Genomic DNA, 27,143 nt, shown 5'->3' with positions numbered 1-27,143 from the left:
GGACATTCCAGGTATCCAGGAGACCAAGGCTGGGGAAGCTGAAGACCTTCCAGGGACGGGCCTCCTCCTTCTGCTGGAGGGACCATGGCAACGAACGGAGGAGCGGGGACCTTCTTATCTGTCTTCCTGCTGTGCTGCTGGCCAGATGTGCAGCCCTGGCCGAATAGAGAGTTTTCAGGTAGAGTCCCCAGGAGACTGGCAGATAGAAAACCATAGGCATGAACCAGGCCGGTAATGCATCTCTGCTATTGTTTGATGGGGTTCCCTTCTAAATTCCAGGTGTTGGAATGATGACAGTAGGTACTAGCTGGGATCTTCATGGTAACTGGGCCATGAGGGCCCTCCCTGGGGACCTGACTAAGGCCTCTGTCAAAAAGGTCTTTGTAGCACTTAACTGGTTTGCCTGGCCACTTCCTGCCATGATCATGCAGCAGTGAGCATTGTTCTGGAGCCAGGAGTAACCCTCCACAGACACCACACCTGCCTGAGTGTGAGGAATACATTTATGTTCTTTGTAACGACACGGCCTCAGGTCTTTTGTTATACCAGCAGGAATGGACTAAGGTGTTCTCCTTCCTGCCTATGTAAATTTACCGTTGAACCAATTCCAGTTTCTGTCTTGAAGTCCTTTGGAATTCTGCAAGTCTATGGGAGAGTTGTTCTATCCCGTGTTTTAACTTTAATTAACTGCAAAAATATTCTAACTTACCTAAAAGGAAAGGAAGGATGACAGGAACCTCAGGATGGGTTGATGTTCTTGAATTTAAATGACTGTGAACATTTTGCTAGTTTATTTTAGCTTGTTCTTTGGTACTTTTTAAAAAAAAATGGCACATACATCCATGCATCCATGTGTGCATACATGTGCACAGGAGACTAGAGGGTGACACTGAGTGTCCTCTATTGATCTCCACTATATTTTCAAGACAGGGTGTCTCACTGAACTCAGAGCTCAATGATTGGTTAAACTATTTGGGTAGCTACCTCTGGGCATCCACCTGTCTCTGTCTTCCCCGGTCCTGGGGTTACAGACATGCACCACCATGCCCAGATGTTATGTGGGTGCTAGGGATACGAGTTCACATCCTCATGACTGCACAGTAGGCCCTTTACTGAGAGTCATATCCTCGGCCCCTTGGCACTTTTTAACTAGTAATTTTAAAGTTACTTTTTACTAACATTTCATTGTGTACATTCATTGTACATAACTCCACACCATGTATCAACATTTTCATAGAAGTATGTAATATGTGCCAAGCACATCCCTTCCCATATCTTTCTACCCTGCTGTCTTAGTTACCTTTCTAAAGCCGTGACAAAACACCATGACCAAGGCAACTTATAAAAGGAAGCATTTAATTTGGGACTCACAGTTCCAAATGGTTAAGAGTCTGTGATCACCGGGCAGTGGTGGCGCACACCTTTAATCCCAGCACTCGGAAGGCAGAGCCAGGTGGATCTCTGTGAGTTCGAGGCCAGCCTGGGCTACCAAGTGAGTTCCAGGAAAGGCGCAAAGCTACACGGAGAAACCCTGTCTCGAAAAAAAAAAAAAAAAAAACGAAAAAAAAAAAAAAAAGAGTCTGTGATCATTATGTTGGGGGGCACGGCAGCAGTCATGGTGCTGGAGTAGTAGCTAAGAGTATATATTCTTACACTCAAGCAGGAGGCACAGAGAGCTAACTGGGGATGGCCTGGGCTTTTTAAACCACAGAGCCCACCCCCAGTGACACACCTCCAACAAAGCCACACCTCCTAATCCTTCCCAAACAGTTCCACCCACTGGGGACCAAGTATTCAAACACATGAGCCTATGAGGCCATTTTCGTTCAAACCACACCTGCCTTCCCTTCAGCCCCCTTCATTCCTCCAGAGAGTTTTGCCTTACCTTCATATTATACACACATACAGGATATTTACCTTTCAGAAGCTGGATTAATTTCCTTAACGTGGTCATCTCCACTTGCATCTCTCTCCTGCAAATGGCATAACTTCGCTGTTCACTGTGGCTGAAGAAGATTCAATCACGTACAGACAGCACATTTTTATTATCCATCCCTCTGTTGTTAGGAACCTAAGTTGGTTCCATAACTTGGTAAACTAGGTTGCAATAAACATCAGTGTTGAAACAGCTCCATGATGTGTTGAAGTCCTCTGCATACATATCCAGGAACTGGCTCATGATGCTACTTCCTTTAGTTTTTCTGAGGAACCTCCATACTGAGTTCCATAGTAGGTAGACTAGTTTCCATTGCCCCCAGCAGTGAGCACGTTCCCTGGTGTCCCACTAGACTTCCTGTTTTTTTAATGGATGCCATTCTGACTGGAATCTCAATGCAGTTTTAATTTGCATCAGTCTCTGTAGTAGAATATTATTTTATTTGTTTATGTTACATTTGTTTAACTCCGTGAATCTGGGTTACTGTGCCTGTCTAAAACACTTGATGGTCTAATCAAGATCTGAATGGCCAATAACAAGGCAGGAGAAAGGATAGGCAGGGCTGGCAGGCAGAGAGGATATATAGAAGGGGAAACTTGGAAGTGAGAGATCCAGGAGCCAGAGAAGGAGGAGGACATCAGGGGCCAGCCACCCAGCTACACAGCCAGCCATTGAGTAAGAGTAAGAGAATGGGAAAAGCCCAGAGGCAAAAGGCAGATGGGCTAATGTAAGTTAAGAAAAGCTGGCAAGCAAGCTGAGGTCGGGCATTCATAACTAAGAATAAACCTCTGTGTGTGATTTATTTGGGAGCTGGTGGTGGGCCCCTCAAAAGAGCAAAAACAAACACCAGGCTGACTGTGGAGAGAGACATTCCCCAAGTGTTATTTTCCAGTAATAGACCCCTCCTCTGCATCCTCAGTTAAGGCTGTCTCCTCTCAAATGAATTAGCACTTCACAATCTGGAGCCTTTGATGGGCAGGTCTTGCCTTTGGGGTATCTTTTCTAGTGTCCCAGTGCAGAGCTGGAGTTTTCTTTTTAAGAATCGGAGCTTCTGGGGTTGGGGATTTAGCTCAGCTCAGTGGTAGAGTGCTTGCATAGCAAGCACAAGGCCCTTGGTTCCGTCCTCAGCTCTGAAAAAAAAAAGAATCAGAGTTTCTAGCCGGTTGGCAGTGGTGCACGGCTTTAATCCCAGCATGCCGGAGGCAGAGGCAGGTGGATCTCTGTGAGTTCGAGGCCAGCCTGGTCTACAGAGTTGAGTTCCAGGAAAGGTGCCAAAGCTACACAGAGAAACCCTGTCTTGAAAAACAAAACAAGCCAGGCGGTGGTGGTGCACGCCTTTAATCCCAGCACTTGGGAGGCAGAGCCAGGCGGATCTCTGTGAGTTTGAGGCCAGCTTGGGCTATAGAGTGAGCTCCAGGACAAGGCACCAAAACTACACAGAGAAAGCCTGTCTCAAAAAACCAAACCAAACCAAACCAAAACAGAACAAAAAAAGAAAGAATCAGAGCTTCTTTTTAACACCCACTTCAGTCACAATTTTGAGCTTGCTACACTCCTTTTCTTGTCAAATTCCACAGTTTTTTATCTTTTTTTTTTTTTTTTTTTTTTTTTTTGAGGCTGGCCTCGAACTCACAGAGATCCGCCTGCCTCTGCCTCCCGAGTGCTGGGATTAAAGGTGTGCGCCACCACCGCCTGGCAGTTTTTTATCCTTTAAAGGATTATTTTTTATTTTTATTTCATGTGCATTAGTGTTTTGCTTGCATGTATGTCTGTGAAGGTGTCAGATGCCCTAGAACAGGAGTTACAGACAGTTGTGAGCTGCCATGTGGGTGCTGGGAATTGAAGCTGGATCCTCTGGAAGAGCAGTCAGTGCTCTTAACTGCTGAACCATCTCTCCAGCCCCCGCCCCCCCTTTTTTTAATCTTTCTGCTCAGCTTTTTGAATACTTTCACAGGACAAACATACACACACACATATATGTGTGTGTGTGTGTGTGTGTGTGTGTATGTATGCATACTCTAAATATATCTATATCTATCTACCTATCTATCTATGTACACACACACTAAATAAATACATTTAGGGTTGGTAGAATTCAGCAGCAAATCAACCCCGGCTGGGGGTTTTCCTAATTGGGAATTTTTACTGTTATTATCACTTCTTTGATCTCATTGCTTTTTTCCACTATCAAATTCTTTCTCTGACTTTCTGAATTTCATTGTTATCTGTTACAATGCCTGCTTTTTAATCCCTAGTTTTATGTACTTAAGTAAATTTGGCTAAGGGTTTACTAATCTTACTTTTCAAAGAGCTAACTCTTTGGTTTATATTGTTTCTTCATTTCTATTTCTTTAATTTCTTCTACCTTGATCTTGATTATTTTTGCCTGCTGATTTTGGATCTGGCTTGTTCCTGTTTTTCCAAGGCCTGCAGCTAATCACTGAATTATTTAATCTGAGCTCTAATTTTTTTTAACGTAGGCAACTACATAAAGTCCCTTCTTTTTAAAATAAAATAACATGCGTTATTACTAGTGTGTACGTGCATGCACACGCCACAGTGTGTGTATAGAGGTCAGAGGAGAGTTTGCCAGGACCCAGTTCTCTCCTCTTATCATATGAATCCCAGGGACTGAACTCAGGCATCAGGCTTGGCAGCAAGTGTCTTTACCTGCACAGCCGTCTAACTGGCCGCAATGTTTCCTCTTAGAACTGCTTCTGTTATAGCCCACAGGTTCTGTAGATTCTTACTCACACTTGACTCTAGGGTTTATTTTTCCTTCTGGATTTATTATTTTCTTTGCTCTTTACTTATGGTGGTCTACCTGTGATGGGTGGTAGACAGTTCTATTTTGATCAAATTATTTAGGGTTCTAAATGCCTGGACGTCCATATTTTCACCAGGACTTTGTGTGGAGGGGAGAGTATTTGTTATGTTATTACTGAATAAGTTTTCAGCCAGTCACTTTGTACCTCTTTCTGCCATCATTTCATTTTTTTAATGGTTGATTTTGCTTTGGGATTTGTTTTTTGTTTTTGTGGTTTGAATAAGAATGGCCTCTAGCCAGGCGGTGGTGGCGCACGCCTTTAATCCCAGCACTCGGGAGGCAGAGCCAGGCGGATCTCTGTGAGTTCGAGGCCAGCCTGGGCTACCAAGTGAGTTCCAGGAGAGGCGGCAAAACTACACAGAGAAACCCTGTCTCGAAAAACCAAAAAAAAAAAAAAAAAAAAAAAAAAAGAATGGCCTCTACAGGCTCATATATTTGAATGCTTAGTCATCAGGGAGTGGCACTACTTGAGAAGGATTACTGTGGCCCTGGAGTAGGTGTGGCCTTGTTAGAGGAAGTATGTCACAAGGAGTGGTCTGCGAGGTTTTGAAAGCCCAAGCCAGGCCCAGTGTTGTCCTTTCTCTCTGCCTGCAGACCAGGATGTAGCTCTCAACTCCTTCTCCAGCACCGTGCTTGCCTGCCTGCCTGCCAAGATGATAACCGACTAAACCTCTGGAGCTGGAAACAAGCACCCAATTCAACGCTTTCTTTTGTAAGGGTCATCTTAGTCATGGTGTCTCTTCACGGCAATAGAACAGTGACTAAGACATTTTTGTTTGTTTGTTTTGTTGGGTGAGACAAGGTCTTACCATGTAGCCCTGGCTGGCCTGAAGCTTGCTATGTAAACCAGGCAGGCCACTAACATACAGATATCAGCCTACCTCTGCCTCCCAAATGCTGAGAATAACTGCAAGTGCCACTGTACCTAGCTTAATTATTGATTTTGTATGTTGTTTACTCTGCCTTTCTTTCTTTACTACTTTCTGAGTGTGGTTACACACCAGCCTTGGCTTCAAGACCCTCTTTCACTTGATTTGGTATATCTGTGAGGTTTTCTACCATGCTCTTGTGTGATTTACTGGGTATTTCTTTTCCAGGAATCCAGCTGTGTTTTTCAGAATCTCCATCTCCTTACTGAAGATACTTTTATGTCCAATGTCATCTTCTGTAATTTGTTCAGCCATTTATTTTGGCCTCTTTGAATTTACAGATCACTTTAGAAATCATTCCTTGTCACTTTATCACTTAGATACCTTTAGAGTTGATCACTGGAGACTCATAGACTTTGGAAGAGTCACGTTATCCTGTGTTCTCCAGTAACTGCTTCTGTGTTGACATTTGTATAGCTGTTGGCATGGATGTTGTTCCACTGTTACACACGGGCCTTCTTAGTGAGCAGCCTGGGTTTGGGGTTTTTTTTGTAGTATTTTTAAATCTTTGAAAGTTCCATACATACTTTACAGAGTAAATTGATCATATACATCTACCACTGCTTCCTTCCAGAGTGCCTCCATGCATAACCCCAAGTCCAGCTGGTGTTGCTTACATACACATGATGTGTAGTTGTCTACTGGCCTGAGTAACCTACTCATGGCCACATCTTCAAGAGTGGCTCTCCCTCCTCAGCAGCCCTCTCCTCTGGGACTCAGGACTCCTATCCACACTGGAATTTTGACTAGCTTACTCTTGTGCAGGTCACCATGGTGAGCCTGTGCTTGATGTATGTGGAATATTGGTTTGTTGTGCGCCTTTCACTTGAACCCCAAATGAACTTCAGTCTCATTTCCACATGGCCTGTCTGGCTATGCTGAGTGGGTTTTGACACAGTACGTACTTCCCTCTTGGTTAGTCTCACAAAAGCACTGTCCCTCTAGTAGTTCAGGAAGGTACAATGCCAGCTGCTGGAAATATGGGATGGACTGCCTGTGGTGGTTACTCCTCTGGACTTGCCTACAGTATATGAGCTAACAGGATCTGAGATCTAGCTACAGTGAGGTCTTTTAGAGGTTCAGGCTCAAAGTCTGTGCTGTTAATCCCTGCTACTGCTGTGATGTGAGTGTACAGGAGTGGACTTTCAACCCTCCTACAGTTACACACATTTGGGTTATGTTTAGTGGGGATTTTATCTCCCCTATTCTTTTTTTTAATAATAATTGATTTTTTATTTCATGTACATTGGTGTTTTGCCTACATGTCTGTATGGGGGTGTCAGGTCCCCTGGAACTGGAATTACAGACAGTTGTGAGCTGTCATGTAGGTGCTGGGAATAGAACCCAGGTCCCCTGGAAAAGCAATCAGTGCTCTTAACTGCTGAGCCATCTCTCCAGCCCCTTATCTCCCCTATTCTTTAAGTTAAAGAATCCACCAACGTATTAGTATGGCTGGCCTCCCTTTTTCTTAAAGAAACATAGTCTGGGTCATTTATATGCAGATTGTTATATGGCAGTGGGTGTCGGAAGGATCCAGAATAGGTACAGGGTGCTGGTCCTCACGAGTCTCTGTCAGCCTCACTTGTCTATTGCCATGCACGACTCTTGCCTGTGCTTGAGAATTCCTCAACTGGTGTTTGTTAAGGGATTTAATCTCAATGCTATCCAGTCATTTTCTCCTAAACCTGGTCAAAACTGGGATAGCATTCAAGGTCTTCTCTAGCTTGAAACTGCATTGAACTCCTGGGTGACCCTCAAGTTTCAGAATGGTAGAATGGTTACCACAAGGTCTAGGCTGGGCATGGTGACACACACCTTTAATTCCAACACTCCAGAGACCAAGGCAGGCAGAGCTCTGAATTTAAGACCAACCTGGTTTACAAAGCAAGTTCCAGGGCAGCCACAGTTTTGTAGAGAGACCCTGTATAAAAAGGAATAAACAAACAAACAACTAAATAAATAAACAAAACAAACCTCATAAAAGATCTAGCCATAACCATGTATCACCGCCAAGGACTCCCTCCCTAGCTTGAGACCTGGACATAGTTCTATGTGATCCCCAAGGTCTTTCTTGGCTTGAGATCTGACCATAGCCCTGTGTCACACACACACACACACACACACACACACACACACACACACACACACACACACCACAGAGTCTTCCTCAGCTTGAGGGGCCAGTGAAAGGAAAATTTCTCCATTGCCCTGAGGGTAACACAAGTATCCTCACCCCATCCTGGGGTGCTCCCACAGCTTGCCAGGAGACGAGTTATGACTGCAAGTGTGTGTGATTTCCTCATGGGAAGGTGCTATCCACTTAGAAGAAGGATAGCAGTTAGTGTGAGCCTTATGATGGAGAAGGACTCTGACTTGCGTTCACTAAACTAACTGGAGTGAACTCAGAACTCAACAGTGAACTTCACGAAGCCAGAATGTGCTGATGTGGACAATGATAAGACACCGGAGTGTCCTGACCTTGTGGGTGTGTGCTGTCTGGAAGCTGTGACTCTCTGGAGGAGGGGACAACAGGAAAACCATGGCAGAGCAGCTACATTTGACAATGCACGTTAACAGGCAGGACACCATGAGCATACACACCACGCATGTGCACACGGCTGACTTGCACAATGCTTCCATTGTGATTACGGGACAGACACAAGATGAAAAGAATATTTTTAACAAAGTGCTGGCGCTGCGCAGCTGTACCCATTCGTAATGATCCATTAATGTCTCCTGCAAAGAGAACTACTGTTTGTTTGGTTTACCGAGGTCAGCACACTGGGAAGCAATTGTCATCACCGTCCCAGACCTCCTTACATACTTCCCTTTGTTCTGAGCCGTGCAGATGAACACATTGGGATGCAGATTGCCCATCATTAAAGCCTTTGAGAACAGCTTTGTCATTGGTTTAGCGGCAACTTTACTTCTCCCAGACAGAGCTCTGTGTCTCAGAAAGGGAAGGGAAGGTGGCCCTGCTTGCCATCTTCGGGGGTCCCAGGACCTGAGAGCTGGAGGAAGAGGCCAACCCTGAGCTCAGACTAAGGGATGCACCAGATCGAGAGACACCACAGCCCCTGAGATAAACAAAGGTCATGTCAGGAGGAGGACGTGTGTGCTGGATGCTGCAGAGGAGAAACTGGTCCTCACAATTCCCACAGTGTCTAGATACGGCTAGACCCTACATGCCCAGCACAGCCCCTCCTGTCCATCAGGAAGCAGACATCACAGATAAGACAGCCCTGGACTCCGGAGACAACTGCCATCCAGAACTCTACAGCTCACTCATCAGAGACTCCACTTCTTAACTGCAGACAGAGCACCCTGGAGCGCTCTGCTCACGTGGGAAGGACGAGGTGACCAGCCTCTGGCCTCCCCTTCCCCCCGAGAGAACCTCAGGTAGCATAAGTGAGTGTGCAGGTCACCCGGGGCTCCGAGAAACACACTTAGGAGGTGTCTTCTCATCACAGGACAAAGCAAGTACTTGGCTGGCGACATGGAAAGCCTCAGTCAGAGGCCGGGCAAATGCTTCTTCCCGGTGTGTGCCAAGCTGGGCTCTGGGCTGCTCAGGTGGGATCCCAGGCCGGAGTTTCCCAGTCTGGTGGCCACCCAGACGGTGTCACCAGCCATGCAGGAGGCAAAGCGCGGCTTCCTACAAAACAGTGCATGTGACCCTCTTCCTTCTTTGCCCCTGTGATAGAGCTGAGTTGTCCCTGAGCGTGGACACTGTCTTACCATCCACGCGCATGACTCCAGTGACCAGGAGGGCAGGTTCTACTCAGGGCACCTGGGGAGATCATGGGTTCTACCCACACAGCCGTCCCATGGGTAATGTCTTTCCCATCCTCCATATGAGAAACTCAAGTCCTAGAGGGCTTCCCTCAGCACATGGGAAAGAGCAGCACTCCACACAGGACCCTTCCTCTAGACCAGGCTGGGGCCATCCCTCACAACTATCTGTTCACAGAGAAGTAGACGAAAAATAAATAAACGCTGTAAAACTACTGTGTTGGGAATATTATTTTAAAGTGTATTACTTTTGTTGCATTTGTTTAACTCTGTGAAGCTGAGTTACTGTGCCTGTCTAAAACACCTAATGGTCTAATAAAGAACTGAACGGCCAATAGCAAGGCAGGAGAGAGGATGGGCAGGGCTGGCAGGCAGAGAGAATAAATAGAAAGAGAAATCTGGAAGAAAGAAGTAGCCTGAGAAGGAGGACATCAGAGGCCAGCTACCCAGGTACACAACAAGTCACAAAGTAAGAGTAAAATACGGATGTAAGAAAAGAAAAAGCCCAGAGGCAAAAGGTAGACGGGTTAAGTTAAGGAAAGCTGGCAAGAAACAAGCCAAGCTAAGGCCAGGTGTTGATAATTAAGAGTAAGCCTCTGTGTGTAATTTATTTGGGAGCTGGGTGGAGGGTCCCCAAAAGAGCCAAAACAACAACAACAACATTTTAGTGTCCAATGTGGGGCATCTGGACCATGAGCACCGCCACTTAACCAACAGCATCAAAATGGTTTTTTCTCTTTTTTATATCTTCTCTCTGCCCACCAGCCCTGCCCATCCTCTTTCCTGCCTTGCTATTGACCATTCAGCTCTTTATTAGACCATCAGGTGTTTTAGACAGGCAAAGTTACACAGGTTCACAACATAAACAAAAGTAACATACCTTAAAATCATATTCTACAACTACTATAGGGTTTTGTTTTGTTTTGATTTCCCTATCAGGTTCACGTCCTAAACAACTCCCAAGCTTTAAAACTCTGGATGAAGACATAGCTACAGTATTTGGTAAGGACTCTCCAGGTGGAACACCCGGTCCATGGTGAGGGAGGGCGTGGCACTCACCAAGGCCTTTCCCAGACAACCTGGTGTCAGTCCCAGGCACTGTAGGAACTGATCTGGTTTGAGGTCAGAACCACATTCTTCTGGCCCAGAGTGCTAGTGACTAAATTACTGAAGTCAGAGTGACTGTCAGAACACAAACATGTGGAGCTGTCCAGAGAGCAGCAGTCTGTCACCGTGGACTCTTTTCAAACACGCTGCACCGAGTCCTACTCAAGCCTTCCACATCAGAACCCATACTTAGCTGGACACACTGATGCAATGTGTGTGCAACTGTTGAGATCTGAGGCCCAGGAACAGCTCCTCGGCCTCCTCAATCCAGAGCAGGCAGGGCAGTCCCTAGGGAGGTGGTGAGGACCTGCGCTCTACCCAGGGTTTTACCCTGGTTGGCTTTGACTGAACATGGTACCTCAGGGTTTCCTATAGCTCTCCAGTAAGAGTTCAGAGCGCAGCAGAGTGAGGACCATTGGTCTGACCCACACTGTCCCTCAGAGGCAGAGTACAAACTGCAGGTGTAGCATGACCCATCTGGTGTAGCCCATCAGCATGTAAACAACGCCAAGTGACTGATGCGGTAGTCAGTCTTCAGTACTGTCTACAAAGTCCAGCATGTACATCACACCCAGAGGCCAATTCTGTCTGGACCAGCTACATCCCCTTCTGTGTCCACAGGCCTGGGTCTGTCCTGTGCTCATCACCCAGTACCACCTCTCATTTTACACTTGGTAATGTGAGGAGGCCTGGAGAAGCCATCTGAGCAGACTTGTGACTTGCAGCTAACACCCTGGGGCACTGTGGGAAAGGGGTCACCTCCTGGGCATCTGTCTGCCCATGGTCACCTGTCAGATGGGGTCAGGAGTAGACCACAGGAGCACAGGATATGGCTATGAAGCTGCTCTCAGCTGAGCCTCATCAGGAAGGTTCAGATGTAGATGCCACCAGGTGACAGGCGCCCTTCCCAGGAAGGACCTCTTCCAGGAAGGTCTGCTCTGCTCGTTCTGAGTCTGGGCTGGGGAACCATCATGGACTCCTCGACTGATGGATTGATCATATGAACAACTGAATGCATGTTCACAGCTCATCTATGCTACCCTGTCTACCCTCTTAAGCTACTCCTGGGTCACATACAGGAGACCTGATTCCCACCCAGCAGGAGGCCTCATCTTCTGACTCCAAGGTCAGGAGATAGAGACAGGCAGATCTCTGAGATCAAGGCCAGACTGGTCTAGAGAGTGAGTTCCAGAGTTACACTACACACAAAAAATGGCTGGACACGTGCAGAAAACACAGCTGTTCTGTCAGCACTTGAGAGCAGAGTCAGGACAAAATGACCATAGGACAGAAAATAAGTCATGAGCAGGGCCGGGGCTAGGTTTTGGCATTGTGTCTATGAAGAGTGTATTAGATTTCTCTCACTATGACAAAATGCCAGAACTAACCACTTATAAATATAAAATATTTATTTGGGGTCAGTTTGGAGTTTCTAGTCCTTGTTTGGTTGGCTCTGTCGCTTTGAGCAACCGGTCACACATCATGGCACAAGTGTGTGGTGGTAAAAACATTTACTTCATGGCCAAGGAGCAAAAGAGAAAAGGGGACCAGGGCCCCACCTCCCCGTTGATACCCCCAGTGACCTAAAGACCTCCCTCTAGGCTCCACCTTTAAAGAGGTCCCATCACTCCCAGCAGTGCCACTGAGGAATCAAGCCTTTGAAGACACAGGCATTGAGAGACCTTCAACATCTGCATTATGGAGGTGCTCAGGAGATACTCAGAGAATCTCAGACTTTCTGAATTTAGGGAGGTGGCAGCATGGACAGCCTCCCAAGATGAATTCTGCAGAGTAAAGACCACTGTCCAAAAGTTCCTTGGGTTTTCTATTCACGCTGTTGACAGGCTGCCTGGAGTTCAGTTCTTCACAGAACATCTGCCCTGAATCATTGCCTCTATAACACATTCTTGTGTGCTTTTCCCAAGATGAAATTCTAGTCCAGGAGATTTTGGAGCCAAGGAAACTATCATATTTGGAAAATCCAAGCCCATCAACAACCTCACAATCAAAAACAATGAAGGATAAAAGCAAGTATATCCTTTTTATCCCACAACTGCAAGTATTTTTAGACACGTGGTGTTGAACATAGGACTCTATTTCAGGAGCACTCACTAGATTCGGTCACATCTGGGCAAGAGCAAGTGGACACGTGAAAGAAGCCATGGTCCAAGGCCACTGTTAAGGTGCTTTTGAGATGGAGGGAGTCACCACCAAGGCAGAGGCAGCTTGCTTCACTCTGGGGTGATCTCTGGGTCACATTCATGCATGTTCTAAGATCCTGGATGTGAATAGGGTTCAGGCACTGCGGGAACACAGGCTTACAGATGAGCCAGAACAGTAGTGTAACACACACCATCTCCTTGTGTCCACCTAGGGTTTCTAAGGGAAGCCCTTCTGTTACACCACATGACCGAAGTAAAACCAAGGTCCAGCAGATGACATGCCCAAGGCCACTGTGAGACTGTGCGAGCAGATGGGGCATTACAGGGCATGAAGGAAGAAGTGACCAGGCAGTGGCAAGGAGAGGCTTTGGGGAAATGTACTCAGAGGCAGGAGCGCTCAACACTTCCTGGGAGGTTTTAGTTCAGAGTTAACTAGATTCTAAGGGTTTGTTCACCCTAGTCCCAAACCACCAGGCTCGAGGTGGTTGTATGACTCCTGACTATTTAAAGATTAACTTTCCAACACACAATCTAATTAGAACTTGGACACTGTGCCATCCTTCCAGCTCAGTGTTGTAGAATAGGGCTCGAGCCAAAAATGTTCATGAGCATGTAACAGAAAAACACTTCCCTGTTGTTTTATTCCTATGTTCTTCATCAAAGAAGCCCACAAGAAAGAATCCAGCACTCCTAAGAAACATCAAGAGAAGCAATTATCTTCTGGGATCATAGATACCCTTTCCTTTGATGGTAAATATAAACCCACAACCCTTTACTGGGTTCAGAACCTAACTGGGGAACCCCAGCCAGGTACAGATGGATGCTTCTGCTTGGGTGAGAGCAGAGATTCTTCTGTTGGGGTTGGTGGCTGCTGCACCTGGTTAGGTAGGACTCCTACTGTGTCCCAAGCCTTAGGATGCCCCAGGTGTCTAGTCCTGCACTGGGACTCAGGATCCCGCAACTCCCTAGCCCTGCCCGTGCGGAACCCAGACCAGGCTAGCCCAGAGGAAACATCTTCTTGTGAGTGGGCAGTTACCAGGAAGGAACACAAGCTGAGTCCTCTTGCAGACTTCTCCCTGAATAGAAAGGGTAGAAGAGCAGACAGAGTGCCCTCATGGCAGGGCAGGAATTGGGGGTGGGGGGAAGGCCTCTCTCTCTCCATCAGAGTCTGCCACCACTAACACCCACAGGAGACACAGCTCTTTGATGTAAAGAACAGACACAATGAAGGATATGTGTAGCATGGGATGTACATGTACATTGCTTGCAGAGTAACCCCATGTGGGACCCGACCGTGGCTTCAGGTATAGAAGAGGAAATATACTAATACATTAATAATGGTAATGCAATATGGGCATGGGAACCTGCATTTCAGTCCTTCATGTCTTCTCCAGCTGCTGAAGCTTGGGGTATATCAGAATGATGTCTCCATGGCATAAAGAAGAACACAGATCTACTTAAAATGATTGTTCTAGATTGTTCTAACACCCTTGAGTTTGTCCTACTCATGAGTCTGATGACATTAGCTGGTGGTTCTAGATCAACAGTTTGATGACATTAGCTGGTGGTTCTAGATCAATAGTCTGACGACATTAGCTGGTGGTTCTAGATCAATAGTTTGATGACATTAGCTGATGGTTCTAGATCAATAGGTAAGGATTCTTCTGGTAGCTGCCTACAGTCAGAGAGGGTACAGGTGAATCCAAAGCACATAGTCCTACGCATAGTGGCAGGCAAAAGTAGACTGAGAGACAGAGAACAGCCTCGTGGGTAAGGAGATCTGAGGCTCTAACAAAGGAGGGAGAGGGGACCCTGAGGTACCACCAGGGCCCTGGAGCTGGCCACACCCTTGGGAACAGTGCGCTTGCTCACTGGAGGTCAGCAAACATCCTGAACCAGTCCAGTCTGAGGTTTGCACTGCTGCCTTGGCCTGAGCACTGGCCTATGGCCGCCATAGGAGTCCCTCCCTCCCCACGTAGTTCCTGAGCTGCTGGGTCCTGCAGGAGACTCATTCTGGACCCTGGGTACACATCAGCCATTAGTACAAATGAATCCCTCACTGCAATGGTTTGATTCCCAGCAACCAAGCCAAGACAAGCCTCTTCGGGGACTGAGTGAAAATGCATATGAGTTATGCCTTCGTGATGGAGAGGGTGAGGACCAGATTGGAGGGGACTTAGAGGCTGGTGTGAGACCCGGATAATATGAAGAACATCCAGAAAAAGAAGGTGGCAAGTGTAGGAAGGAGGGCCCTTGGGCTGCCTGTGATTCCCCATGCAGAACTGAGCTAACTAGCCAGCATTCAAGAAAGGAAGCCCTGGGTCTCGGCAGCAGCCACGAGGACACCCCTGCCAGACTCGCTGGCAGGTACCTGTTGCCGAATGACGCTGCCAGTGAAGAAGGTCAGGCAGATCTCAGAGTCAGAAAGCAGGCAGAGATCCCCAGCCATTGTTTCCACGTTCTTGTCTCAGACAGAGGAAGAATTCAAATAGACAAAATATGAACTGGAAGGAGATTTTATTAGCAAACATATCACCCATGGGGCTGGAGAAATGACTCAACCATTGAGAGTATCTGCTGCTCTTGCAGAGGCCCCAAGTTTGGTTCCCAACGCCCATATCAAGCAACTCACAACGGAGAATTAATGACTTCTCTAGGACTTCACAGACACCTGTATGATTCATATATTCATGCATACATTCACACACAAACACATAAATAATTTTTAAACAGATTTTCAGAACAAAAGCATACATTCAGGAGTGATGGCTGGCTTCATACGAGAGTTGTACTTCCCAGGCTTTGTAGTAAATCAGGGCATGAGACACAGGGTGGCACAGATCGTTCTGACCTAGAGATCCGACAAGAACAGCTTTGGGGCTGTATCTTGTCAGGGTGCAGGTCTTTCAGCACAAGGCTCATTCTGATGGTTGGGAATCCCACATCCTGATTTTTGCTCCTCTTCTTGCTCTCTGGTCAGTCCCTACTTCAGGTCTCTAGGGCACAGAGGGATGGGCTGTAGCCAGACAACTTCTTTCCATGGTCACGTCATGGACTGCCCACAAAGCCCAAGTCCAGGCCCCAGTGAACTAGAGCAGAGATGGGAGTCAGGGTGCCAAGGCAAAGTGTAGTGGGCCATCTTCATCCTTGGCACACAGGTCCTCTGCTGGAGCCCCTCTCGGGGAAAGGAGAGTTCCAGGAAAAGACATTCGACCAGGTGAGCGAGCAAGGCTGTGAGCACTACTGGACTTGGAGGCTGCCCTGAGCTCTTAGTCTCTGGAACAGACAGAAAGCCAGGCCTACCTGCTGTCTGGGTACCTTTGCTTGGATGGAGAGCTCATGGCCTCTTTATGTCTGGAACATATCAAAGCTGCAGCCCCTGCCCAGAGCTGCCTTGGGCACAGCAGTTGTGCTGTGCTGTGCTGAGTAAAAGCATCCACCCCCTTTCACACATATCAGAAAATGGCTGTACTTGTAGGTCTCTAGCACACAGCAGAGCACCCCTCCTCCAGTGTTTCCTCATCTTTGGAGTGATGCCAAAGTTGAGGACATGGAGAACAGAGCACAGGAGGTGAGATGCAGGCCCTAGGACCCTGCTGTCAAACTCGGCTCCAGCACACTGTTCCGTGCTGCCTTCATCTTCACAGGGACCTTTCTGGGTGTACATCATCCAGCCAAGAGTGTTGTGTGGCAACAACACAGGGTGCTGAGTGTGTGTCAGCCCGCTAGAGAATGCATGCTTTCCAGCCCAACTCCAGCACTGTCCAGTGGAAATGCTGACGGCTGCATGCAGCTGCATGCTTGGGGCTCCAGGTAGAGCAGATAGTGGGAGGTGGGGAACCAGCCCCATGACTGGCTGCTGCAGGGGTACACAGGTGGCAGAGGGTGTGAGAGGAAGCACATCTGGAGCATTTCAACTTTGTAACCGAGGGCCCAAAGGCAAAGTGGAGGCATGTGGCCTGTGGGCTAACCTGCCCCTCAGTGTCTCCCAGGTCCAGGACAAGGCAGTGTGTCTCTCTCTAGGAAGGGGCTAAGAAGCTCCTGGAGTTCTCACGTCAGAGCTGAGGCCTTGCAGCTGTGGAGACGGCAGGAAGGAAGCTGAAGAAAACACACTGTGGCCTCCACTACAAACTAGGGTGGTCAATGTAAACAAAGGTGCTTGTCTGCCAAGGGCTATGGAGGGAGACTAGAGGTCTGTGTCCGCCTGCCTGCAAGTGGAAATGGGCTACTGTATGGTCGTGTGCAGGCGGGTGTCGCCTAGGGAACAAGGATCAGGGAAAAACCCAGGACAGGTTAAAAAAGGAGAGCAAGGCACTTAAAATAGCACCCATTGTGACAGTATTTTAAGCTTACACAAAAACCTTCAGAAGTGTCACAAAGAGCTTGCAAACTCATTTCCCAGCACTTCAAGGTCGATGGCTGGTAATCAGGGTGGGGACACTCATCTCTGCAAAGCTCTTAAATAACCCACCAACACCAGCTACAACAGAAACAAGTGAACAGTGACAAACCCCCGGGTCTCGCTCACTTCAGAGGGCATAGGAGAGTTTATTCTGGAACCAAATATGAGTGACAGCAGCCCAGGAACATAGATCCCGTGTTCAGACAAGGTCACAGTTTCACTAAGTTTTCATAGTAATAGAACAGAGGGAGTTATAAATCAAGAAACTGTTAAAATACATCAGTGGAAATCAGGTAGGCCGTTACAGACAAGCAAGAAGTCTGCTACAGGCCTCGACACTATCTGAGGACATTCTTAGCTTTTGGGTTGGTGGAAGCTAAGGGTCTGTTTGTACACTCCAGAAGATTTTCCCTAATAGTCTTAGAGATGTTAGTCAGACACAGTGGTGGGCAAGAAATGGCTAGTAAGGGGCAAAAGACTTCGCATATGGACTATAATCAGACTTGCAACATTCCAACCTCTCCACACTCACTGTAGCTCTATCAGTCAGTCAATCAGCCTTGCAGAGGGTTCACACAAGGCACAGCTTCTTCCTGGGAACTTCAGTTCACCTGCACACAGCATATGCAAACGTCAGCACCCCTCTACTGTGTTTCTGGGTCCAGAGCCCGTAAAGATGCCACCTGTCCACTGTCTCAGTGTCCCCAACACGGCTGCTTCCTCTTCCACTGTGTCTCTGATGACCTCGAAGAACACTGGCCAGTCCCTCTGTGGAATGGCTTTCAGTTTGGGTTTCTGAGAATTTTCCTGCCTCCAGGAATTTAAAACATTTCATCTGGCTTCCAGCTTCATTTATTTTATGGTGAATGACTATGACTATTTGAAGTTTTTTGTTTCTTCAAGAATTTGGACGGAATAGGCTCTCCTGGTGGCCACGGAGCAGCAGGCTACAAACACGTACACACAGCATATGCTCACTCTGTATTTTGAGATCCCAGTGGCCTGGTGTCAAAAAGTTTGTGGTTAAACAATAACTGTGGAGTCTAGTCATTGTCCTTACCTGTTCCCGCAGATGGAGAGAAAGAAACACTTTTTCAGATGAAAAGCCTCGAAGCTCTGGAGAAAATCATTGACACTATTCGAAGAGCTATTGGTAAGCAAGAGCTATGGGGTCAGCCTATGGGCGGCGCCTGGACTGGACAAGGAGGAGAGGCCAATGAGACTGCTCAGCAGGTTACGGTGCGTGCTGCCCGGCCTGCAGCCTGACTTCCATCCCTGGGACCCACATGCTGAAAGGGAATAACTGATACTCAAGTTGTGTACACACTCTCCCTCTCCTTCTCTACACACACACACACACACACACACACACACACACACACACACACACGCAATTTTTTAAAAAGGAGAAAGTGGGCTGAATACCAGCATGCATGTCTCTCTGCTTCCCGGCTGTGGACGCAGTCTGACCAATGCCCCATGCTCCTGCCGCCATGATTTCCAGCCATGACTGTCCACCTGTTTGTACCTGAAGGGCACCTAATGTCACAGATGCCTCCTGAATGCCATCCAGGAAAGAGAGGAGTCAGTGCCACTGACATGAGAGACTACAAGGGTCTGACACAGGGTTGGTGACAATCAGCGGGACAGTCATAATTACTCAAGAAAATCTCTCCCCTAACAGGAACTCATCTCAAGAATAACCGGAAGTTTCGGAAAAGCAGGAGAACCAGACAACTCCTGGGGAAACTAGTCTAGCCCTAAGTACCAAGACTGGCAGAGGGGCAAGCCACTGCCCAACCCGGGGACAGAACAGAGTGGGGGCAGCCACCACTCGTGTGAAGAACTGCACTCAAGGAGCACCGAATAAAATTCGCATATTTAAATAAGATATCAGAGGTGGCTTTTTAATTTTTTATTGTATTTTTTAGTTATTCAAAACGGGAGAGATGACAAGTCGGAGGGCGTGGAGTGGGGGTGGAAACCTAGTGCGGTGGACACTGTGACCTTGTCTGAACACGGGATCTATGTTCCCGGGCTGCGGTCACTCATATTTGGTTCCAGAATAAACTCTCCTATGCCCTCTGAAGTGAGCGAGACCCGGGGGTTTGTCACTGTTCACTTGTTTCTGTTGTAGCTGGTGTTGGTGGGTTATTTAAGAGCTTTGAGGGATGAGTGTCCCACCCTGATTACCAGCCATCGACCTTGAAGTGCTGGGAAATGAGTTTGCAAGCTCTTTGTGACACTTCTGAAGGTTCTTGTGTAAGTCCCTGGAATCTATAGGGTGACCCTAATGAGGAGTCCTAGTCATGGAAGACATGGAGCGGGAGCTGTCCATCTTCCGTGAGCAGCTGTGCCGGCCGGTCTACATCAATTTGACACACACACTAGTGCTATCTGAAGGAGGCAACCTCAACTGAGAAAATGCCTCCATAAGGTCCAGCTGTAGGGCATTTTCTTTGTTAATGATGATGAGGAGGACCCAGTTCACTGTGGGTGGGGCCACCTCTGGGCCAGTGGTCCTGGTTTCTATAAGAAAGCAGGCTGCTCTTTTCTGAATGGAAATGGAAGAGCAGTGGATGGGCGTGGGGGGAGGTGGGGGGGCAGTAAAGGGAGGGGAGGCTGCAGTTAGGATGTATTGTATGAGAGAAGAATAAAAAGAAAGGGGGAGGGAGGGAGGAAGGGAGGGAAGGAGGCTGAGCAAGCCAATAAGCAGCACCCTCCATGGCCTCTGCATCAGTTCCTGTCTCCAGAATCCTGCCCTATTTGAGTTCCTGTCCTGACTTCCTTCCATGATGAACAGTGATATCAAAGTGTAAGCTGAATAAACAATTTCCTCCCCAACTTGCTTTTTAGTCATGGTGTTTCATCACAGCAACAGAAACCCCAGGCAAGGTTTTCAGTGGAGGGACTAGGACACCAACCCAGCCTCAAAACCTTTGACCTACAATCTATCCTGCCTGCAAGACATGCTGGGGCAACGGTGGCATAGAACTTGTGGGAGCAGATAATCAGTGGGTAGTCTGATTTTAGGCCCACACCACAGAGAGGGACCCCATGACCCACACTACCTGGATGACCAGGGACAAGAGGCTGGATAGCCGAGATCTAGGGTAGAACCAAACAAGAGTGGCCAAAACAAAAGAAAACATCAATGAAGTGATTCCTAATGATGTTGTGCTAAACTCACAGATCCCTGCCTAGTCCAGTCATTATCAGAGGGGCTGCATCTGGCAGCTGATGGGAGCAAATGCAGAGACCCACAGCCAAACATTAGCTGGAGAGAGAGCCCAGGTTGGGGGTCTCCACTGAGCACACAGAGCTTAGAGGGAAGAGGAATTGTGGGAGCCAGAAGGGTTGAGGACACAGGTGAGCACAGTGTGGAATCAACTCAACAGGGCTCAGAGGAGCTCACAGAGACTGAAGCAGCAATCACGGAGCCTTGCTGGTCTACGCTAGGTCCTCTGCATGTTATGTTGTTGACTTGGTGTTCTGGGGGGACTCCTGACAGTGGGAGTATCTCTGACTTTTGCCTGCTCTTGGGGACCCTTTTCCTCCTACTGGGTTGCCTCACCCAACCTTGATATGAGGTTTTGTGCCTGATCTTATTGTATCTTGTTGTGCCATGTTTGGTAGATGTCTCTGGGAGGCCTGTTCTTTTCTTGGGGAGATGGGAGAGGGTAGGTGTTGGGGGGGAAGGGAGGTGAGGGGAAACTGGGAGGAGTGGAGGGAAGGGAAGTTTCAGTCTGAAGAATAAATTTAAATACACATTTTAAATTTAATAGCTAGGTGGCAGTGGTGCATGCCTTTAATCCCAGCACTCTGGAGGCAGAGGCAGGTGGATCTCTGTGAGTTCAAGGCCAGCCTGGTTTATAAAGCGAGTTCCAGGACAGCCAGGTCTGTTACACAAAGAAGAAACCTTGTCTCAAAAAAAACAAAAAACAAAAAACAAAAAACAAAAAAAAACCACTTAAATAGTCATATTCTCCCTGCCACCCCATCCTTCTATATCTTCTTCTCCTTCACCCTACCCCTCAACTTTAAGACCTCAAAAAAAAAGCCCCAAAAACTAAATACAACAAAACCCCCAAACCTAGAAACCAAAGTACAACACCCAAAAATGTCTGCCTGTGGGTCTCCTTATTTGTTCCCATCTGCTGCAGGAGGAGGCTTCTCTGATGAGGCTGCATAAGGCACTGATCTGCGAGTGTAGCAGAATGTCATTAGGAGTTATTTATCACTACATTTTTTCCCTCTTTTTTCTTTTAGGCCAGTATTATTTGGTTCGTCCTAGAACGTTGGGTAATCTAGTCTCAGGTTCTTGGTCACCTAAGTGGTGTTGGGCATGGATTCCATCTCAAGGAGTGGGCCCTGAGTCAGGTCAGTTATTGGTTAGTCACTCCCATAAGCTTTGTGCCATATCTACCCTAGCATATCTTGCAGGTAGTAGACCACTGTAGACAAAGTGTTTGTGGCCAGCTTGGTGTTTACATTTCTTTTTTGATAGTGTGTAGATGTAACCAACCATCTTATTAAATAAAAAACACAGAACCAATGCAAAGAATAAAGCCAAGAGATAAGAGCTAAGGGCCTTACCAGTCTGCTGCAGCTAGCCTCTTCAGCCAAGAGAGCTACTTCCTGAGTGTTTGTCTTTATATAGACTTTCTGTTCTGTCTTCTCATTGGTTGTAAACCCAACCACATGACCGCCTCGTCACTGCCTGTTTGTACAGCCCTCCAGATCTTCTATGGTTAGTATTGAGATTAAAGGCATGTGTCTCCAATGCTGGCTGTATCCTTGACCACACAGAGATCTACCTAGCTCTGCCTACCAAGTCCTGGGATTAAAGTTGTGTGCCACGAATGCCCAGCTCTGCTATGGCTTGTTATTAGCTCTGACCCCCAGGCAACTTTATTTATTGACATACAAATAAAATCACATTTCAGTACAAATAAAATATCACCATAATAGTGTGCAGAGTATCTTCCTGTAGCTAAGATGCTGGAACGTAGGGGTGAAGACTCTATGTAGGCAGCAGCATCTGGACATCTCCATCTTCAATGAGTTGTGTAAGTGTTGTCTTCAGCAATGGGGCTTTGCCATCAGACCTTGGAGAGCAACCTATTGATTTGGCAACAGCCTGGGTTATGTGGGGATAATTGACAACAACTCAATTAGATATAACCCAATACGGTACTGAAAGCTTCATTTGGTGATGAGAGATGACCAATCAGGACTCTGTCTCCCCTACTGTTTGAAGATCTCATTTAGATCACCTTCATATATGTATGTATTTTAAGAGGTTTCTACTGTATTAGCTTCCCATACTACCCCACAAACACCCTGTAATTTTAGTTCTATCTCCCTATATTCCCTCCCACTACCCCCTTTCCCCTCCCCTCTTGACCTTCCCATGCCTCAACCTCCTAATTCATATACATATATATATATATGTATATGTATATGAATTACATGATATGGATTGTAGCCTGGTTATCAATGACTTAGCAGATAATATCTACATATAAGCAAATACGTATCACAGTTGTCTTTTAGGGTCTGGGTTACCTTGCTCAGGATGATTTTTCCTAGTTCCACCCATTTGTCTACAATTTCATGATGTCATTTTTTTTAACAGCTAATACTACGTTGTGTAAATGTGTCAAACTTTCTTTACCCATTCTTCTGTTGAAGAACATCTAGGTTGTTTCCAGCTTCTGGCTATTATGAATACAGTAGAAATGAACATGGTTGAGCAAGTGTGTTTGTTTGTGGTATGATGAAGTGTCCTTTGGTCGTACGCCCAAGAGTGGTATAGCTGGCTGGACATTGAGATGGGTAATTCCCACCTTCCTGAGGAACCACCACACTGATTTCCATAGTGGCTGTACAAGTTTGAATTCCCATCAGCAATGTGTGAGTGTTCTCCTTACTCCACATCTTCACCAGCATGAGCTGTCACTTGTGTTATTGATCTTGGACATTTTGACAAGTATAAGATGAAATCTCAAAGTAGTTTTGATTTGCATTTTTGTGGTGGATGAGGATATTGAACATTTTTAAGTGTCTCTCAGCAATCTGAATTTCCTCTTGAGAATTTTGTTTAGATCTGTACCTCATTTTTCAATGGGGTTATTAGTTTCTTGATATCTAATTCTTCAGTTCTTTATATATTTTGGATAATAGCCCTCTATAAGATGTGTAGTTGGTAAAAATCTTTTCCCATTCTGTGCACTGTCAATTTGCCTGAATGATGGTGTCCTTTGCTGTGCAGAAGATTTTTGGTTTCATGAGGTCCCATTTATTAACTGTTGATCTTAGTGCGTGTGCTAACAGTGTTCTGTTCAGAAAGTCTTTTCCTGTGCCAATGAGTCCAAGGCTATGCTCCACTTTCTCATCTATCAGAATCAGTGTATCTGGTTTTATGCTGAGGTCTTTGATCCATTTGGAGTTGAGTTTTGTGCAGGGTAATAAGTACGGATCTATTTGGATTCTTCACGTAGACATCAAGTTGGCCAGCACCATTTGTTGACGATGCTGGGTTTTTTTTTTTTCCAGTGTGAATTTCTGGCCTCTTTATCAAAACACAGGTATCCATAGGTATGTGGACTTCAGTCTGGGTCTTCAACTCAATTCATTAGATAAACATGTCTGGTTTTGTGCCTATACCATGCTGTTTTTGCTGAAATTCTGGTAGAATTCTGCACTAAACCATCTGGCCCTTGGCTTGCTTTGGTTGAGAATCTTTTAATGACTGCTTCTATTTCACTAGCAGCTACAGGTCTGTTTAAATTGCTTGTCTGATCTTGATTTAACTTTAGTAAGTGGTATGTATCAAGAAAATTATCCATTGCTTTTAGATTTTCCATTTTGGTGGAGTACAGGTTTTTAAAGTTTGTCCTTATGATTCTCTGGATTTCCTCTGGTATCTGTTCTTATGCTCCCCTTTTCCTTTCTAATTTTGTTAATTTGGATAGTCTCTATCTGTCTTTTAGGCTTTGTCAATCTTATTAATTTTAAAAAAGAATAAACTTGCCGGGAAGTGGTGGTGCATGCCTTTAATCCCAGACTTGGGAGGCAGAGGCAGGCGGATCTTTGTGAGTTCGAGGCCAGCCTGGTCTACAGAGCGAGATCCAGGAAAGGTGCAAAGCTACATAGAGAAACCCTGTCTTGGGGGAAAAAAAAGGAATAAACTCTTGTTTCACTGATCCTTTTATTGTTTTGTTGTTGTTGTTTCTGTTTTGGTTCCAGCCTGAGTTGGATTATTTCTTGTTGTCTACTCCTTTTGGTTGTCATTTCTTCATTTTGTTGTAGATAATTCAGGTATGCTGTTAAATTACTAGTATAAGATCTCTCCATTTTTTTTTATGTAGGCCCTTAATACTATGAGTTTGCCTCTTAGACTTGCCTTCATTGTGTCCCATAAGTTTGAGTATGTTGTGTATTCATTTTCACTCTATTTTAGAAAGTCTTTGATTTCTTTCTTAATTTCTCTTGACCCATTTTTCATTAAGTAGATAGTTGCTCAGTTTCCACAAGTTTTTATGCTTTCTATTGTTTCTGTTGTTGTTGATATGAAGATTTAATCCATGGTGGTCAGATAGGATGCAGTGCGTTATTTCAGTTTTCTTGTATCCATTGAGACTTGCTTGTGTATAAGTATATGACCAATTTTGGAGAAAATTTCATGAGGAGCTGAGAAGGTATATTCTCTGTTGAATATTGATTGAAATGTTACAACTTCAGTTAGTTCCCACATTTCTGTTTCATCATTGTCAGGATGACCTATCTATTGGCAAGAGTGAGGTAGTGAAAACTCCCACTATCAGTGAATGAGGGTCAATATATAATTTAAGCTGTAGTGGTGTTTCCTGTGTTGGGGGCATAGATGTTAAGAATTAAACCATAGTCTTGGCAGATTTTTTTCTTTGAGTATGCAGTGTCCTTCCCTGTATCTTCTGATAAGTTTTGTTTTGAAGTCTATTTTGTCAGGTATTAAAATGGCAACACCAGCTTGTTTTCTTAGGTCAATTTGCTTGGAGTATCTTTTTCCACAATTTACTTTGAGGTGATGTCTATCCTTGATGTTAAGGTGTTTCTTGGATTTAGCAGAAGGATGGAACCTATTTTTGCCTCCATTCTGTTAGTCTTCTGTCTTTATTGGAGAAATGAGACCACTGATGTTGAGAGGTATTAATGACCAACGATTTGATTCCTGTTGTGTTGTTGCTATTGGTTGTGGTGGTTTCAATACAAATGGCCCCCATAGACTCATGTGTTTGAGTGCTTGGCCCATCGGGAGTGGCACTATTAGGAGTGGCCTTGTTGGAGTAGGAGTGGGTGTCGAAGGAAGTGTGTCACTGTGGAGGTGGGCTTTGAGATCTTACATGCTAAAGCCAGGCCTAGTGTGTCACAGATTCTCCTTCTGCTGCCTGTGGTTCAAGATGTAGAACTCTCAGCTTCTTCTCCAGCACCATATCTGCCAGCATGTCACCATGCTTCTTTCCATGATGATAATGGACTAAACCTTTGAAACTGTAAGCCAGCCCCAATTATATGTTTTCCTTTATAGGAGTTGCAGTGGTTATGGCAATAGAAATCCTAAGACGGTGGTGGTAGTGGTAGTAGTGGTATGTATCCCTTTTGATTTTGCTCATCTGGTATAATTTGTTCCCTGTGTTTTCTAGGATGTAGTTAACCTCTTTAGGTTGGAGTTCACCTTCTAGTACCTTCTATAGCACCAGAGTTGTAGACAGATATTGCTTAAATTTAGTTTTATTGTGGAATGTCTTATTTTTCCCATGTATGGTGATTGAAAGTTTTGCTGGGTATAGTAGTCTCAGCTGGCATCTCTGGTCTCTTAGGAGTCTGCAGACATCTGGTCCAGGCCCTTCTGGCTTTTAGACTCTCTTTTGAGAAGTCAGGTATAATTCTAATAGGCTGGCCTTTATATATTAATTGTTTTTTTTTTCCTTGCAGCTTTTAATATTCTTTAATCCTCCTTCTTTAGGTTATAAGGAAATTTTCTTCTATGATTTTGTTGAATATATTTTCTGTGCCTTTGAGCTGGTATTCTCCTTCTTCTATTTCTATTATTCTTATATGTGGTCTTTTCATACTGTCCCAGATTTCCTGGATATTTTGTGCCACAAGCTTTTGAGATTTAACGTTTTCTTTGACCTAGGTATCCATTTCTTCTATCATGTCTTCACTGTCTGAGATGCTCTCTTCCATCCCTTGTATTCTGTTGGTGAAGCTTGCCTCTGTGGTTCCTGTTTGAGTTCCTAAATTTTTCATTTCCAGATTTCCCTCAGTTTGGATTTCTTTATTGATTCTATTTCCACTTTCAGGTCTTGAATGGTGTTATTCATTTCTTTCCACTGTTCACTTGTGTTTTCACAGACTTCTTATGAAACAGGAATTTCTGTCATACTCTTCCTATTGTATTCTATCATATCTATCATAATGTCTATCATATTCGTAAAGACTGTTTTAAGGACTTTCACTTGTGCTTCAGCTATGCTGCAATACTTAGGGCCTGCTGTGGTAGGGTTCCTGGGTTCTGGTGGAGATATACTAATTATTTGGGGTTTTTACACAGGAATCTAGGCATGTAGAATTGGGAAAATTGTAATTCTAGGTGCTGATGTGTGGTCTTATCTTTGTTGGGTGACTGTTCTATGGTTCTGTTCCTCTCTGGTTCTTAGAAGAGTATGGGGGCTGTATGTTGCCTGAAGGGAAATCTGGGGTCCTGACAGGTGTGGGCACTGGGGATTCCAGGTAAAATGTGTTTCTGGGCATTGGGATCTGAGACTTAGGAAGAGAGATGAGCTGGAGGGGGTGAGGGAGGAGTGGGGAGGCTTGCCAAAGGGAGGAGATCTGAGTGTTCCACCAGGATCTGCTTAGTTAGTCTCCTGGGAATAAGGCCAGCAAGTGAGGAAAGGCCACAGCAGAGGTCTGCTACAAAACTGGGGATGACACTAGGGGGCTA

At 45.8% G+C, this 27,143-nt stretch overlaps 1 protein-coding gene across 3 annotated transcripts; it reads left to right on the top strand.

The window, feature by feature from the left end:
- Positions 1–5: 5 nt before the first annotated feature.
- LOC131894307 (sperm acrosome-associated protein 7-like) lies at positions 6–19,040 on the top strand. Of its 3 annotated transcripts, XM_059244540.1 has the most exons (6): positions 6–178; positions 10,421–10,483; positions 12,514–12,615; positions 13,414–13,500; positions 18,225–18,305; positions 18,837–19,040. In XM_059244540.1, the coding sequence occupies exons 1-6, from the start codon at positions 85–87 to the stop codon at positions 18,908–18,910; spliced, it is 501 nt and encodes a 166-aa protein (XP_059100523.1). In that variant the 5' UTR covers positions 6–84; the 3' UTR covers positions 18,911–19,040. The 3 variants fall into 3 exon arrangements, with proteins under 3 accessions (XP_059100523.1, XP_059100524.1, XP_059100525.1); XM_059244541.1 differs by lacking the exon at positions 12,514–12,615; XM_059244542.1 differs by lacking the exons at positions 12,514–12,615; positions 13,414–13,500.
- Positions 19,041–27,143: the final 8,103 nt, after the last annotated feature.

The sequence above is a fragment of the Peromyscus eremicus genome, chromosome 17 (genome assembly GCF_949786415.1).
Source record: "Peromyscus eremicus chromosome 17, PerEre_H2_v1, whole genome shotgun sequence".
Classification (NCBI taxonomy): domain Eukaryota; kingdom Metazoa; phylum Chordata; class Mammalia; order Rodentia; family Cricetidae; genus Peromyscus; species Peromyscus eremicus.
Note: the sequence above shows the minus strand (reverse complement) of the source record. Positions and strands in the feature narration are given on the sequence as shown.